We start from the raw sequence: 12,484 nt of genomic DNA on the forward strand, positions 1-12,484 counted from the left end.
CGCACCGCCCCTCAAGAGCGTCCCGATTGGCCGTAGCGGCCCGGCCCGGTATCCGGGTAAGATGGCCGCAGTCGGGGAGTGCTCGCTGCCCGCGCCGTGGCGGCCGGTCTCCCTCACTCACGTCGAGTATCCCGCAGGTAACGCTCCGTTTCGCCGCCGCCGGGCCTCCCCACCGCACCTCAGGGCGCGGCGGGCCCCTTCCCGCCGCCCCGCGGCGCCGCCGCGGGCCGCGCTGGCGGCTGCCAAATAGTGAGCCATTGAGCAGCAGCGCTGAGGCGGCAGGGCGCGCGTGCGCGTTGGGGGCGGCGAGGCGCTCTGCCAGATCGGGAGCCGCGGCGGGAGCGGCGATGCGCATGCGCGGTGGGGGCTCCGGGCTGGGGGGCTGCGGGAGGGGGGGGACGGGGAAGGGGACCGGGAATGGACTCGGGGGGGCGGCTCCGTCCCGGAGATCCCGGAGCCGCCCTGCCCTCCACTGCCGCCCTGCCCGCTCCACTCCGCCGCCTCGCCGCCCCTGCAGCCCTCTGGCCATGTGCGGTGCCCCCGGCTTCGAGGCGAGGGTCCCACCCACGGCGTGCAGCTCCCGGTGCCGCTTCAGCAGCTGCCGGTGTCGGTGTCACCTCCCTGCTCCGCGCTCTGCGGGTCTGGCTCCGTGTATTACCGTGCTGGGGGGCTCTGGGGGCCCTGGTGCCCCCTCAGGAGCGGGGATGTGCCAGGGGGGCCGTGTCCCCCGGCTGGGCTCGGCTGCCGGGGGAGTTCGGGGGCTGTGCTGGCCGTGGGGATGGCAGCGTGTCCCTGTCCTGTCCCCGTGGATCTGCTGCTTTTCCTGGGAGCGCTTTGGTCAGTGAGCGCTGAGGGAAATGCCCCGAGCACTCCAGGCACAGGAGGTTTTGTGGCTCAGCTCTTGGCAAGGTGGGTTTGTGTCTTGGTTGAGGAGCAGTGTGTGCCTGAGTGCAGGGTGGGCTATTCCAGCTGGGACAGGTGTGATCCACAAAGGTCCTGCACACCAGCTGGAATGAGTTCCTGATGTGCAAGAGCAAGTGGGTCTGTGTTCAGCTGGCATATGCCTAAACTGTGTCCCATCAGTACCTGTGGTTCTTTGGAGCTCCTGTGGGTGTTTTGTGCTGTGCTGGGTTTGGGTGCCTGTTATAATCAGAGATAATAGAAAAATGAACTGTCAGAGTTATAGCATTAACCATTTGCTCAAAATCCAAATCTTGTCTAAACGCTGTTCTCAATATTTCCAGTTCCCAACTTGCCATGGAGTGTTGCTGTACGTCCTGTTTCAGTAGCTGGATTTTAGTTCCTGATGAAAGCTCCTCTCAGCAGTGCAATTCCTAAAGCTTTTAAAGTGCTTAGGGATCTTCTGGGTTGAAAGTGCCCATTTAGCTAGAAGACTTGAAATGTGACAACACTGAAAAAATATCTGGCACTGGAGATACATTATTTCTTGGCCCTCCCCCTTATGGCTGTTTGATGGTTTTCTGTGATGCTTTATGTGAAATATTGGCATTTCCTTTTCTGTCTTACATTTTCCTCCACACTGTCAGCTCCTCTGCCATCCCCCTTCTCAAATATATTAATGTGTCAGTTTGGGAGAGATGGGAAATAATCTTGCCAGTAGTACTGATATATTCATCTTTGTATCTTATCTCCTTATCTGAACCTGGCAGTATACACAGAGCGTCCTGTGCTCCATTTGTTGGATTGGTTTGGGAAATGAAGGTGGTGGAAATCCCTGCACAAGGGTTATCTGTCAGATCTTGAACAATGTGACATAACCTGAATATTTTCTCTCTGCGTTGAGAGCTCTTAGACAGGCAAAAGGAGGAGGTGATTGTGTGGAGGGGTAAATCATCACCCAGCTTAGGGTTGTGTTTGGAGGGGATGGGCACTGTGTTTATCTTGGCTAAAATGTGTTTATGAAAGCCTTTAAAGTGGAGACAAAGGACTAAAACAATAAAACAGCTGGAGGTATAAAAGTTTGTTAATTTATTTTCATAGAATCATTTAAGTTGGAGAAGCCCCTGAATCACCGAGTCCAGCTGTTCCTCCAGCACTGCCAAGGCCACCACTAAACCCCTTCCTCAAGTGCCACATTTACACAGCTCTTAAATCCCTGCAGGCACGGGGAGTCCACCACTGCCTGGGCAGCTCTGCCAGGGCTGGACAGCACTTTCTGTAAAGAAGCTTTTCTTAATATCCAAGTTAGACCTTCCCTGTGCAATTTGTGGCTGTTTCCTCTTCTCCTGTCCCCGTTCCCTGGGAGCAGAGCCTGATGCCTGTCCCTCAGCTGTCAGGGAGTTGTGCAGAGCCAGAAGGTCCCCCCAGGCTGAGCCTCCCCAGCTCCCTCAGCTGCTCCAGATCCTTCCCCAGCTCTGTTCCCTCCTCTGGACATGCTTCAGCCCCTCAGTGCCTTTCTTGTTGTGAGGGGCACAAAGCTGCCCCCAGGATTTGAGGTGGGGCCTTAGCAGTGTCCAGCACAGGGAGATTTGGTGTCGTCAGTGAACTGAGAGTGCACTCGATCTCCTTGGCCAGGTCATTAATAAACATATGGAACAGAACCTGCCTCAGAACTGAGCCCAGCCCCAGCTGGGTTTAGCTCCATTCCCCACCAGTCTGGGCCTGGACAGGTTTTTGTACCTGGAAAACAGAGCACCTATCCAAGCTGTGGATGTTCTCCAGGAGAATGCTGTGGAAAGCAGTGTCAAAGGCTTTACTAAGGCAAGGTAGACAACATTTTGTTCTAAAATAATGACTTGCAGTAAACTGTGGGTCTGAAGCTTTTACCTGGCTTTGGGGAAAGTGCTCTTAACTTTATTTAGAAAGCTGTTTACATTCAGCCTGGGCACATCTGAACTCCAGGTCCATAAAGTGCCTAGATAATGTATATTTCTAAAGGAGTGATGTTGGCAGCAGGCTCAGCACAGTGGAGTTAATGCAGCCTTGTGCTGCTGAGAGGGTCGGAATGAGAAATGGATCCTGCTTTTACCAACATCAATTATTAAGCTGTCTTGGCATGTCATGCACTGCTCTGTGGCAAACAGCTTCGGCTCTTGGCTGATCCCAGAGGCTGCTGAGCTGCTGTGGCAACTGCCTCTGAAAATCTCACATTTTAAGGATTCCCAGTGCAGAGCCCCAGCTTTCATCTGCCATGGGTGATGGTCCTGCTCCCTGGGTAAAAAGCTGTCACTGCTGATTTCTGCCTGGCAGATGAAGCCTGGGTTTGGGCTTCTGCTTCTAATTGTGAAGGGGAGAGGTGTCTCCAGAAAGGTGCTCCCTGTTCTGATCCAACGATTCCTTATCAATAGTGATACATCAAACCCATCCTGAGCTGCTTGTGTGGCTGCACAGCTCTCCAGGGCTTTCTGCGATGTCCACTTTGAGCAAAACAAATGAGAAACAGCAAATGAATGCTGTGGTAATCAGCTGCAGACTGGTCTGAGGAATGCAGTCTTGGAGACCTGACTGAAATATTACCCATAGGGAATGTTAGGATTAAACATAGGGAGAAAAAAATCAGCCATGGCAGTGCTGCCTGCGTGTGCTAAAGCACGCTGCTGCAGAGGACAGCCTGTAAAAATATCATCCTGATGCTGCTTTCAGAATTTTTTTAATCCTGGAGCATTTCATACTACCAGCTCTGCTTTGGTGAGACCAGGGAATGATCTGGCATAGTGTCAGGTTGCTGGCAGGTAGGCAGGAATAATCCTTCTTCCCTATGTCCTTCCAGTAATGAGCTGGTGATTGCATCAGGGCTGTGAAGTCCTTTGATGGATGGATGGATAAAAGCTGTATCTCTAATTGTTCTTTGAATCCATTTCTGCTTTGGATCTCACAGTATCTTTGGCACTGAGCTTTGTAGCTTAATGTGGTTGTTGTTTCTTTTCTGTAAAGTCCACTGCTCAGTAATTTCATCAAACACTCTCTCATGTGCAGTGAGAGGCAGCGATTGTTTGCTGTCAGTTTCTCCATATAATTCATGACTTCATAGAACTGTTGTATCATCTGTTTTCCTTTTTCAGCTGAAAATCTGATTTATTTGATGTTTTCTGAATGGCTGCTGTTGCATACTTATCTTTGTCCCCATTCTATTTGCCTTTTCTCTGAGTGTGTACTCTCCCTTTTTAGCTGGTGACACTGCAATTGCATAATAAATTTTTGTAGTGCTGTAACAGTAACTTCTGTTGTGCTCTTAAAAAATGTTCTTCTTGCCTTTTTGACTGCTGCAGAGCACTGGGTGCTACTCTGAAGGTATTGGCACACTCTGAGTCTGAGGGTTTTTGTTTGGTAACAACTGAACTAAATCCTGTCATGTCATGGGTATAATTAGGGTTGTTTTTTCCCGTATGCATTGCTTTGCATGGGATGACTTTGTGCTGCAGACTTAAAACTCATCTTCAGGGACTTCCTGCCTGTAGGGTGAGTTTCACTGGAGAAACATCGAGTTCCTGGTTTGTTTGGGTTTTTTATTATTATTTGGAGAAAAGAAAGAAAACTTCCTCTCTTCAGTGCAGCTGGGATTCTTAGAGCTCTGAGACTTTCTGGACCTTCTCACACTGGACAAATTCTTTAAGGAGAGAAACCTGATGTGCCAAACCTTTTTCCCTGCAGAATGACAGAATATTCCCATTTTCCCAGTTTCTCCAGGATGTTTCCTACAGCCAGGCAGAGTTGGAGAGGCAGGTGTGCAGTGGGTAAAGAGGTTCAAAGGTGCCGTGTCTGTGCTTTGGCTCAGCAGTTCTTGTTGCTGTTCAGTATCAGCACATGCAGCTCCTATAGGAATGTTTGTTCTGATAACCCTCCTGTGCTTCTGTGCAGGCTGGGAGCTCACAAGTCAGGGCTCATTCCAGAGCTGAGCAGTATCTCCTGGAAGAAGCAGATCCCACTCTTTGTTTGTCTGCTTTAATGCAGGGTTTATGCTTAATCTCCCTGCAGAAGTTATGTCTGATTTTATGCCATAATTTAAAGCCTCCTGTAGATATTATTGCTGTCCCCCAGCTCGTGTTATGGGCATATGCACATGCAGAGGAAATCACTCTTTTGTATCATGAGTATTTAGTGATTTAGTGAGACATGCACACTGCATGTTATGTGTGCAACTTGCCCATATGCACTCAGCCAAGAACACACAACCAGTGGCAGTGCCACAAATAGATCCTTCAATAGGAAGTGGTGGTGGCAAAGCTCAGTCTTGTGGTAGGATGTGGTTGGGGGCTGTTGATTCCCATTTTTACATCCTATACAGGTTAAGTAGATGTGGTGAAGCTCAGCTATTTCTACCGACAGGATGCTGGGTAAAATGTTGAATTGGAGCAGAAGTAGATGCTGAATGAAGGCTGAAAAAATAGCGTGTGTCTGAGCTATGTATAGTGCTGCACGTACTTATCTCTTGGCTGCCCAAAAATGGGGTAGTTGCATCCTTTATTTTTGCTTTTTGAGCTCCAGATAATGTCCAGGGAAAGCTGGACTTTAAAAAAGCAGAATTTAAAATTAAATGAAATCCAAGATATGTATTAAGTAGATTCTCCTATTGCATTTTTGTGGAGATTTTGTCTCTGTTCCTTCTTGTTGGAGGACCTGCTTTAAAATTCCCAAGTTTATCAAATTAAAGGCAAATTAATTTTTTATAAAAAAAGGCAGGGGTGCTGCTTGCTAGATCTGACTGGACTTTAAACTGTGGCTCTCCTGCACGTCTCCTTTCCCTGGGAATAAGTCTCAGAGCGCGCTGGAGCGTGAGAGGAGACAGGAGTGACAGAAGTAATCATGCTCCAAGGCCCCCGGAGCGCTGAGCAGCGCTGGCCTTTCTCTCAGAGCTCACTTTGCCTCCTCCACTGGGGATTTCCAGTCCTTTCTGAGCTGGGTTAGTCACTGAAGCTCTGCCCTGAGCTGCTGATCCAGTGGGGCCGTTTGTGATGGCGTTGGTGTATTCCTGGGGTGGCTCCAGTGCTGCCTTCAGTGCCCAGCTGTTTATCTGCCTCCTCTGTAGAAAAAGTGGCTTCAGAATGTGACTGTGTTTAATTGCCATTAGGCACAGGAACATGAAGTACTATTAGTGATATCTGCTCTAAATGGACTGCTGAAATATTTGAGGAGCTTTTGTGTTAAGATTGAGTGAAGGACTTGGTGCCTGTAGGCACATCTGGGAGTGATGGTGTCTGGTTCCCCTCTCAGGTGTGGTTTTTGTGCCTGTGAAGTCTGGGTGATTTGATTTATTGGGGATGTTATCATGTAACATAACAGAGGATTTTGAGTTCGCCACTGCTGATCCTATTTAAATTAAAAGACTACTTGTTTAAGTACCTTTCCACCATCTGCACAAGAAATAGAACCCTCTGAGAAGATAAATAATCTGGTTTTATTTCTGCTTGACAAAATTATGGCTTTTAATGTGGAAGTGCTAAGCCTTTATGTGCCGTGGATTAACAGAGTGAGTGATCTGAAACATGGAGATCTCTTGATGAAGAGCTCTCTTATTGGCAATGCTAGAATTGAGACTTTTGGAAAGTATTCCTAAGGCTTTCAGGGTAGTTTAATTGTCTCTTGACAAGGTGGCTTCTCTCATGAATTCCCTCATCATTAATGACAGAACTCATTTTGTTGAGAGTTTGTGATTTATATAAAACCATAAGGGGCTTGATTGTCTATTGCCAAGTAACTGGTACTGTCACTTATATCCCCTTTGTGTTACCATGATCCATTGCTTTGGGAACATTTGGAATGCACCTGATGCAAGACAAACCTGCCATATGGAGCAAGCAAAGTTTCAAATTCAGTGTCTTGCAAAGCTTTTCAGGTCAAAACCAAAGCAGAACCTCACTTCAGTGGAAACCCAGCATGCCTGGGTTTATGTCCTCCAAATCTTCTCCTTTCACCTAACTCCTGCTGGTAATCCTTGCTGATGATGTTGCTGGTGCCCAAATTTAACCCAGAGTTTGGAATTCCAGAGGCTCCCATGCACTATACCTGATGTAACCACAACTATGTGGCAATAAGCATCAGCAGCATGAACTTTGTGAAGGGGCAATAACTTATTTTTTTATCAGTTCCAGCACTCAGAGGCTGAGGTTAAAGTCCTTTTCACCAAGTGCTGCTTTGAAATGTGGCTGTGTGGGCTGGGGAGCCTGGGTGCCTTGCAGTGGAATTGATCTAGGAATGAGTCCAATGCTCAGACTTGCAGAGGCATCCTGCTTCCTTTTGAGAGGAGGGAAGAAGGACAAATTTATGTGGGGGCTGAGCCTTTTGTGTTCAGTGATGGGATGGAGAGGATCTGGTCTGTGAGAACCAACACTCAAAGTACCCATCTCTTCTGCTGCTTGCTGGGTTCATACTGTGAGTTTGTGGTGACTTCTGTATTTAAAGATTCTTTGGCAGACAGTTCTCACTCTTCTCATACAAATTGCTGATTTGGAGCAAAATTGCTCTGATAATTTTTTGTGAATTTGTGCTGACATCTTTTCTCTGAACACTTCTGTATGTGTCCCTTTTTGGGGAAGAGAGGCAAGAGAAACTGGGATCAAAATGCACAGCTGCTCCTTACTGCTGCTGCCCACTTCTGTGGCTTTTGTAGTTCAGAATAAAGGTTTTGAGGGACCTTATGACCTCTGTTGGGTCCCATTGCAGCTCCCTGATTCTCCCTGGGGGATAACTAGACTGTTAATTATTTGGGTTGGAGGCCCACATCTCCCTCTGTGTGGTACAAGTGGGCTACTGGTTAAAAAGGCAGAGTCTCCTTTATTTCCCTGATATCTCCTGCTATGTTTAGCTGTTTATTTCCTTCCCATTTTGCTAATGCTGGTGTTCGTGCAGACACATGGTGAGACAGATTAGGAAGCTGATCCAGCTGAAAACTAACCCATTTCAGTGAGGGAGTGGGAAAGGATTTGTTTGGGGACTTTTGCTGGCTCAGAGAAGAAATAGGAATGAGGGGAAGGGAAAGATGCTGCCTCTTCTGCAGCAGCCTGTGCTCACCTTGGATTAAAGTAGCTCTGGGCCCACACCCATGGTTATTGTTGTAAAGTGGGTGTAAATCTCTGCTGAATGATTCCTGGCTCCTTTCACCCTTGATTTTGAACCTGCATGGAAGCTCTGCTGTCTCCCTGTCATTCTGGAACACAGGGACTGCCTACACTGCTGAGTCTGCCCCTCTGCTCTGTGATGCAGGGCTCTGACTGACCCATGTTGTGGTGGAAGGCAAGTACCTGTGAAATTCACACTGATTGGTTTCTCTTGTTTGTTTCCCCAGGTGATTTCTCTGGCCAGCTTTTAGCTTATTTGAGTCTTGGTCCAATATTCATTATTGTTGGCTTTGTAACACTCATCATATTCAAGAGAGAGCTTCACACGGTGAGTCCTTCTCTCCCTTCCCAGCCTCTCCTTATGACAAAAGTCTTTTCCTTTGTCACCTGGGGCTCCTGTATTCACACTTCTTTTTCTCTCTAAAAGGAGCAAGCTGAGGAAAGCCATCTTCCTGTCAGGGAACAGCAGGAGACACTTAGCACCCGTAGCAGGTTAAAAGGCTGCTCAGCCTTTTCTGACTTCTCTGTTACTCTGGTGTGTTTTGGACATTATCTGTGCAGAACCATCGAGGGAGATGTCTGAGGAAGTACAGAATGCTGTTGCAGAGTGGGAACACTCCCAAGATCCAGTAGGATCATAGCACTGGGCAGCATATGCAGGAAATGGTGTGTGTAACTCAGGGGGATGCACTTTCTTTGAACTACTGAGGCAGAAAAGGGGATAAAAATAAAACCTAAAGCTTTCCAAGGGAGTGGATCTGTCTTTAAGGGCTGTTTTTCAAATGTGAGCTGAATACCAGGGGCAGAAAAAACTTGTTTCAATCCAAATTCTTAAAATACTTTTTATCTGTGCTGCCAGGTAGTTGGGAATCAGTGTCATGGATAAACTCCCTCTAGGACATATAAACCTCTTGTAGCATTTGTCCTCAATAAACAGATAAAACAGGGGCCACTGAAAGGATTTTGAATGTAGGGCCACAGTGTCATGGGAACCAGTGGCCCAAGGGACCTGGGAATAGGGAACTCTTAACTAGGGAAGGCAGTTGTACAGTAACTGTACAACTTTCAGGTTTTTGGTAACTCAAAGGTTTTGTGTTGGCCCAAAAGAGAAAATAAGCCAGAGCACTATTGCACAGATTTATAGTTTTCTCAATACAGGGATTTGCTTGGTGTTGGTAACAAGATGAGTGCTGAGGTTGATTCTCAGTTCTCTGTGTGGGAAGTCACTACTGGGCTGGAGAGGGACACTGGCTGCCTTGCAGCAGCCTGATCTGTGGCTTAGGATGAGGAGTGAAAAATTGCTTCATCATGTGGAATGGGACTGAGTGCTAAGGAGGCAGTGTCATCACCAGCTGGGAATTTGATCACAGCAGCAGGACTAATTTAGGGGAGGTGTATGAACTGTGAAGTTGAAGAGCAAAAATAAATGCTACCAGGTCTGGCTTAGCTCAGAATGTGAATTCATCTTGGACTGGAGACAGCAGCTTCATGATGAAAATATTCATAGAAGGAAGAGCCAGAAAGCCTAAAAAGTCACCTTTGTTTTAAACTATTTCCCCAGATAACAGTGTCTGCACTCCCCCTGTTGGTCATTGGGAAAAGCCAGTTCCCAAAACGTGCCCTATTAAAAAGGTCACTTTCTGCACTCACTGGTGCAAGGTGCTGGCAGAAGTGCCCTGCTGTGTCATTTTTGTCTTTCTGTGTATCTGCTGCTGAAAAGCTGCATGTACACAATATGTTGCCAAATAGAAAGTGAGATGAAAATAAATGCTTTTCTTCTCAGGTATAGAATTTGGAAGCCATTGGTTTTAACTCTAGTAGTCAAAAAAGAAAATTAGAAACATAATGTTTGGGGTTTTGTCAACAGAGAGAGCCTGGTAAGTAGAAGGATCTCTTAGAGGGGATGACACAGCTGTCTTGCCTTCACAGATCTCTTTCTTGGGAGGGCTGGTGTTCAACGAGGCAGTGAACTGGTTAATAAAAAATGTAATCCGGGAGCCTCGGCCGTGCCAAGGTAGGGTGTGCACCATGAGTGTGGTGGTGTCAGGGGAGTTTGGGGTGGAATGCTGACTGGGGGGAGTTACAGGGGTTTTCCCCCTTTGCCTCACGTTGGCTGTGGATGTTTGGGTGTAAGAAGGCTGACAGAGCCTCCTGAGCAGGGACATGTCCTGGGAGCTTTGTGCATGCTCCAGCAGCATGGGCTGGCTTCACATCTGGAGTGTTCCAGTTGCTCACTATACCTTGACCATATTCTTTTTTTCTTCTCTTCCCAGAAGCCCATTCAACAGTGACCACAAAATATGGGATGCCATCCAGCCACTCCCAGTTCATGTGGTTTTTCTCTGTCTATTCTTTTCTGTTCCTTTATTTAAGGTAAAAATTCCGGGTCAGGTTTTGGCTGTTAATATGTTGCAACACCTGAAATGGGTGGCTCCCTTGCTGGGTGCCGCTTGAGTGGGATAATGGAATTAAATCTGAGGACCTGCACAATTTATTGTGGCTCGGGTGGGATTGGAGCATGTCTGTCTCAATCTGAATGTAGGGCTGGAGTTTCTTTTTCTAAGCTATAATGGTGCCCCAGTGTGAGGGAGGAGGTGGGGGAAAAGGAGGAGAAATGAAGAGCTGCTTTCTCATTTTGTCTCAGTTTCAGTGGGGTTATCTATAATCTTTTGGATAATACCAGCTGTCCACTTGCATGACCTTTTAGTTGACTTTCCTTACCAAGCACTGGGTTTACCTGTGCTTTAATGAAATTCTTGCTGGGGCATGGCTCTGGAAGGAGGAAGACAAAAGTCTTGTGGCTCTGGGTGGAGGAAGACAAAGTCACAGTTCCTCCTGGCTCTGTGGGTGATGGAGGGGACTCTGTCTTGGCTCCCTGTTGCCTGTGCTCAGCACATGTCTCTCACATCAGTGTGAGCATCCTGCCCTCCATCACAGCAATCCCTGTTCACAGTTGGAGAGAAGCACCTGTGGCTCCTTGGCTGCTCTTTAACTGCTGCCAGTGCACAGATTGCTGCTGGGATGGGATTGAGCTGCCCATGACCCCAGTGGAGTAAAGCTTTCAGAGGGAGGGAGGTCAGGAGTGCTCAGCTCCCTGCCCTGTGCTCATGGCTCTCCGTCTCTTTCAGAATGCACCAAACAAACAACGCGAGGTTTCTGGATTTGCTATGGCGACATGTGCTGTCCATCTGCCTCGTCACAGTGGCTTTGCTAGTCTCATATAGTAGGTATGGAGCAGCTGTTTTCTCTTCTGCTCTCACACAGCCTCGTGGCCTGTCCCAGCCAGCAGCCCTTGCGTTCCTTATCCTGCCTTTTCCACCTGATTCTGCACTGCAGCTTGGTACAAGTGTTGCCATGAGACCCAATAAACAAAAGTGCTTCGTGTGTGGTGCTTCACAAGCATTTACAAAACCTCAAATCAGCTGAGCTTGTGCCAGTTCCCCACGGGCTCCAGTGCCATGCTCCATCCAGCCTCACTGCCTCGCCCTCTTTCCAGCACTGAGTGTGGAGGCATTGCCCCATCTGGACACAGCAGCATCTGCAGCATGTGGATCACTACAGATGATCAATCCCACTGTTTTGTTTGAGCATTAGTTAATCAAAACGTTTATAGCTGTTGGCTTGCAAGATTTAGTTAAGATGGATAAAGAAAATGGAACTGTGATAGTGATTTTTTTTTTTCTCTCTTTAGTAGATTAAATGTAAAGTGAGCTCCAGTGATTGGAAAAACAGACAAATTCAAGCTAGAAATAGGGTCACATTTTCCACAGGAAAGTAATTACCTGTTGGCACAGCTGACTGTATGCTACAGCTGATTACTTATTACTAATTATTTTAAAAGCCTGGCAGAACAAATTTGTCAGAGGTGTATGGTCTAATTAAAACAAAATTAGAGGAAATCAAGTGACCTATGTTAGACAGAAGGTCAGATAAGATGATCATAATGATATGTGAGCAAAAAGAATGTTGAATGTAGCTTTTGCACACATAACAGGCCAACAGTGCAGCTCTGAATGGCTGCAGTCACAGTGAGCACAGTGGTCATGCAGCCTCTGTGCCTGTCACATTGGAGAGCCCCAAAATCACAAAAAAAAATGCTGTCCATGTTCTTAAAAGCCTTTAAGCCCCAGCTTTGGTGGCCTGGAGGAGCCTTGTCCCATTACTGCCTTTGGAAAAGTCACTTTTGGAACTAACAGTATTAGTTCTTCAGCTGATCCAAAGATGGATGAAGGAGAATGTGGAGGGTTATTGAGTTAAGCTCAAACTAGAAGTGCTCCAAGCTGAAACTGCTGTAGCAGGGAAGAATTTTCCCCATTTTTCCCCCCACTATTTTTGCCAGCTTTTTACTGAAAAAAGACACCCACTTTTAACATCTGGAGGATAACTTGCACCCATATCTGTGGGTCCAGTGACACCTCAGCTCCTGAGTCTTGGCTCCTTTTGTTTTAAAGCCTGTCTGGTGACTCTTT

The 12,484-nt window shown here is 47.4% G+C and overlaps 1 protein-coding gene across 3 annotated transcripts in view; it reads left to right on the forward strand.

Annotated features, from left to right (window-relative positions):
- Window positions 1-12,484, forward strand: part of DOLPP1 (dolichyldiphosphatase 1) — a 16,897-nt gene continuing 4,413 nt past the window's right edge. For 2 of the 3 annotated variants that reach the window (XR_011683657.1, XM_071454104.1), the window contains exons 1-5: window positions 1-137; window positions 8,243-8,343; window positions 9,945-10,029; window positions 10,289-10,388; window positions 11,144-11,242. Coding sequence is in view for 2 of the 3 variants with exons in the window: in XM_071454104.1 (XP_071310205.1) it covers window positions 62-137; window positions 8,243-8,343; window positions 9,945-10,029; window positions 10,289-10,388; window positions 11,144-11,242 (461 nt within the window). In the remaining variant the exon portion in view is untranslated. Of the gene's footprint in view, window positions 138-842; window positions 910-8,242; window positions 8,344-9,944; window positions 10,030-10,288; window positions 10,389-11,143; window positions 11,243-12,484 lie in introns of those variants that run through there. The other variant, XM_071454105.1, reaches the window with a different exon arrangement.

This window comes from Agelaius tricolor, unplaced genomic scaffold, assembly GCF_023055355.1.
Source record: "Agelaius tricolor isolate 1412-34295 unplaced genomic scaffold, bAgeTri1.0.p SCAF_38, whole genome shotgun sequence".
Classification (NCBI taxonomy): Eukaryota; Metazoa; Chordata; class Aves; order Passeriformes; family Icteridae; genus Agelaius; species Agelaius tricolor.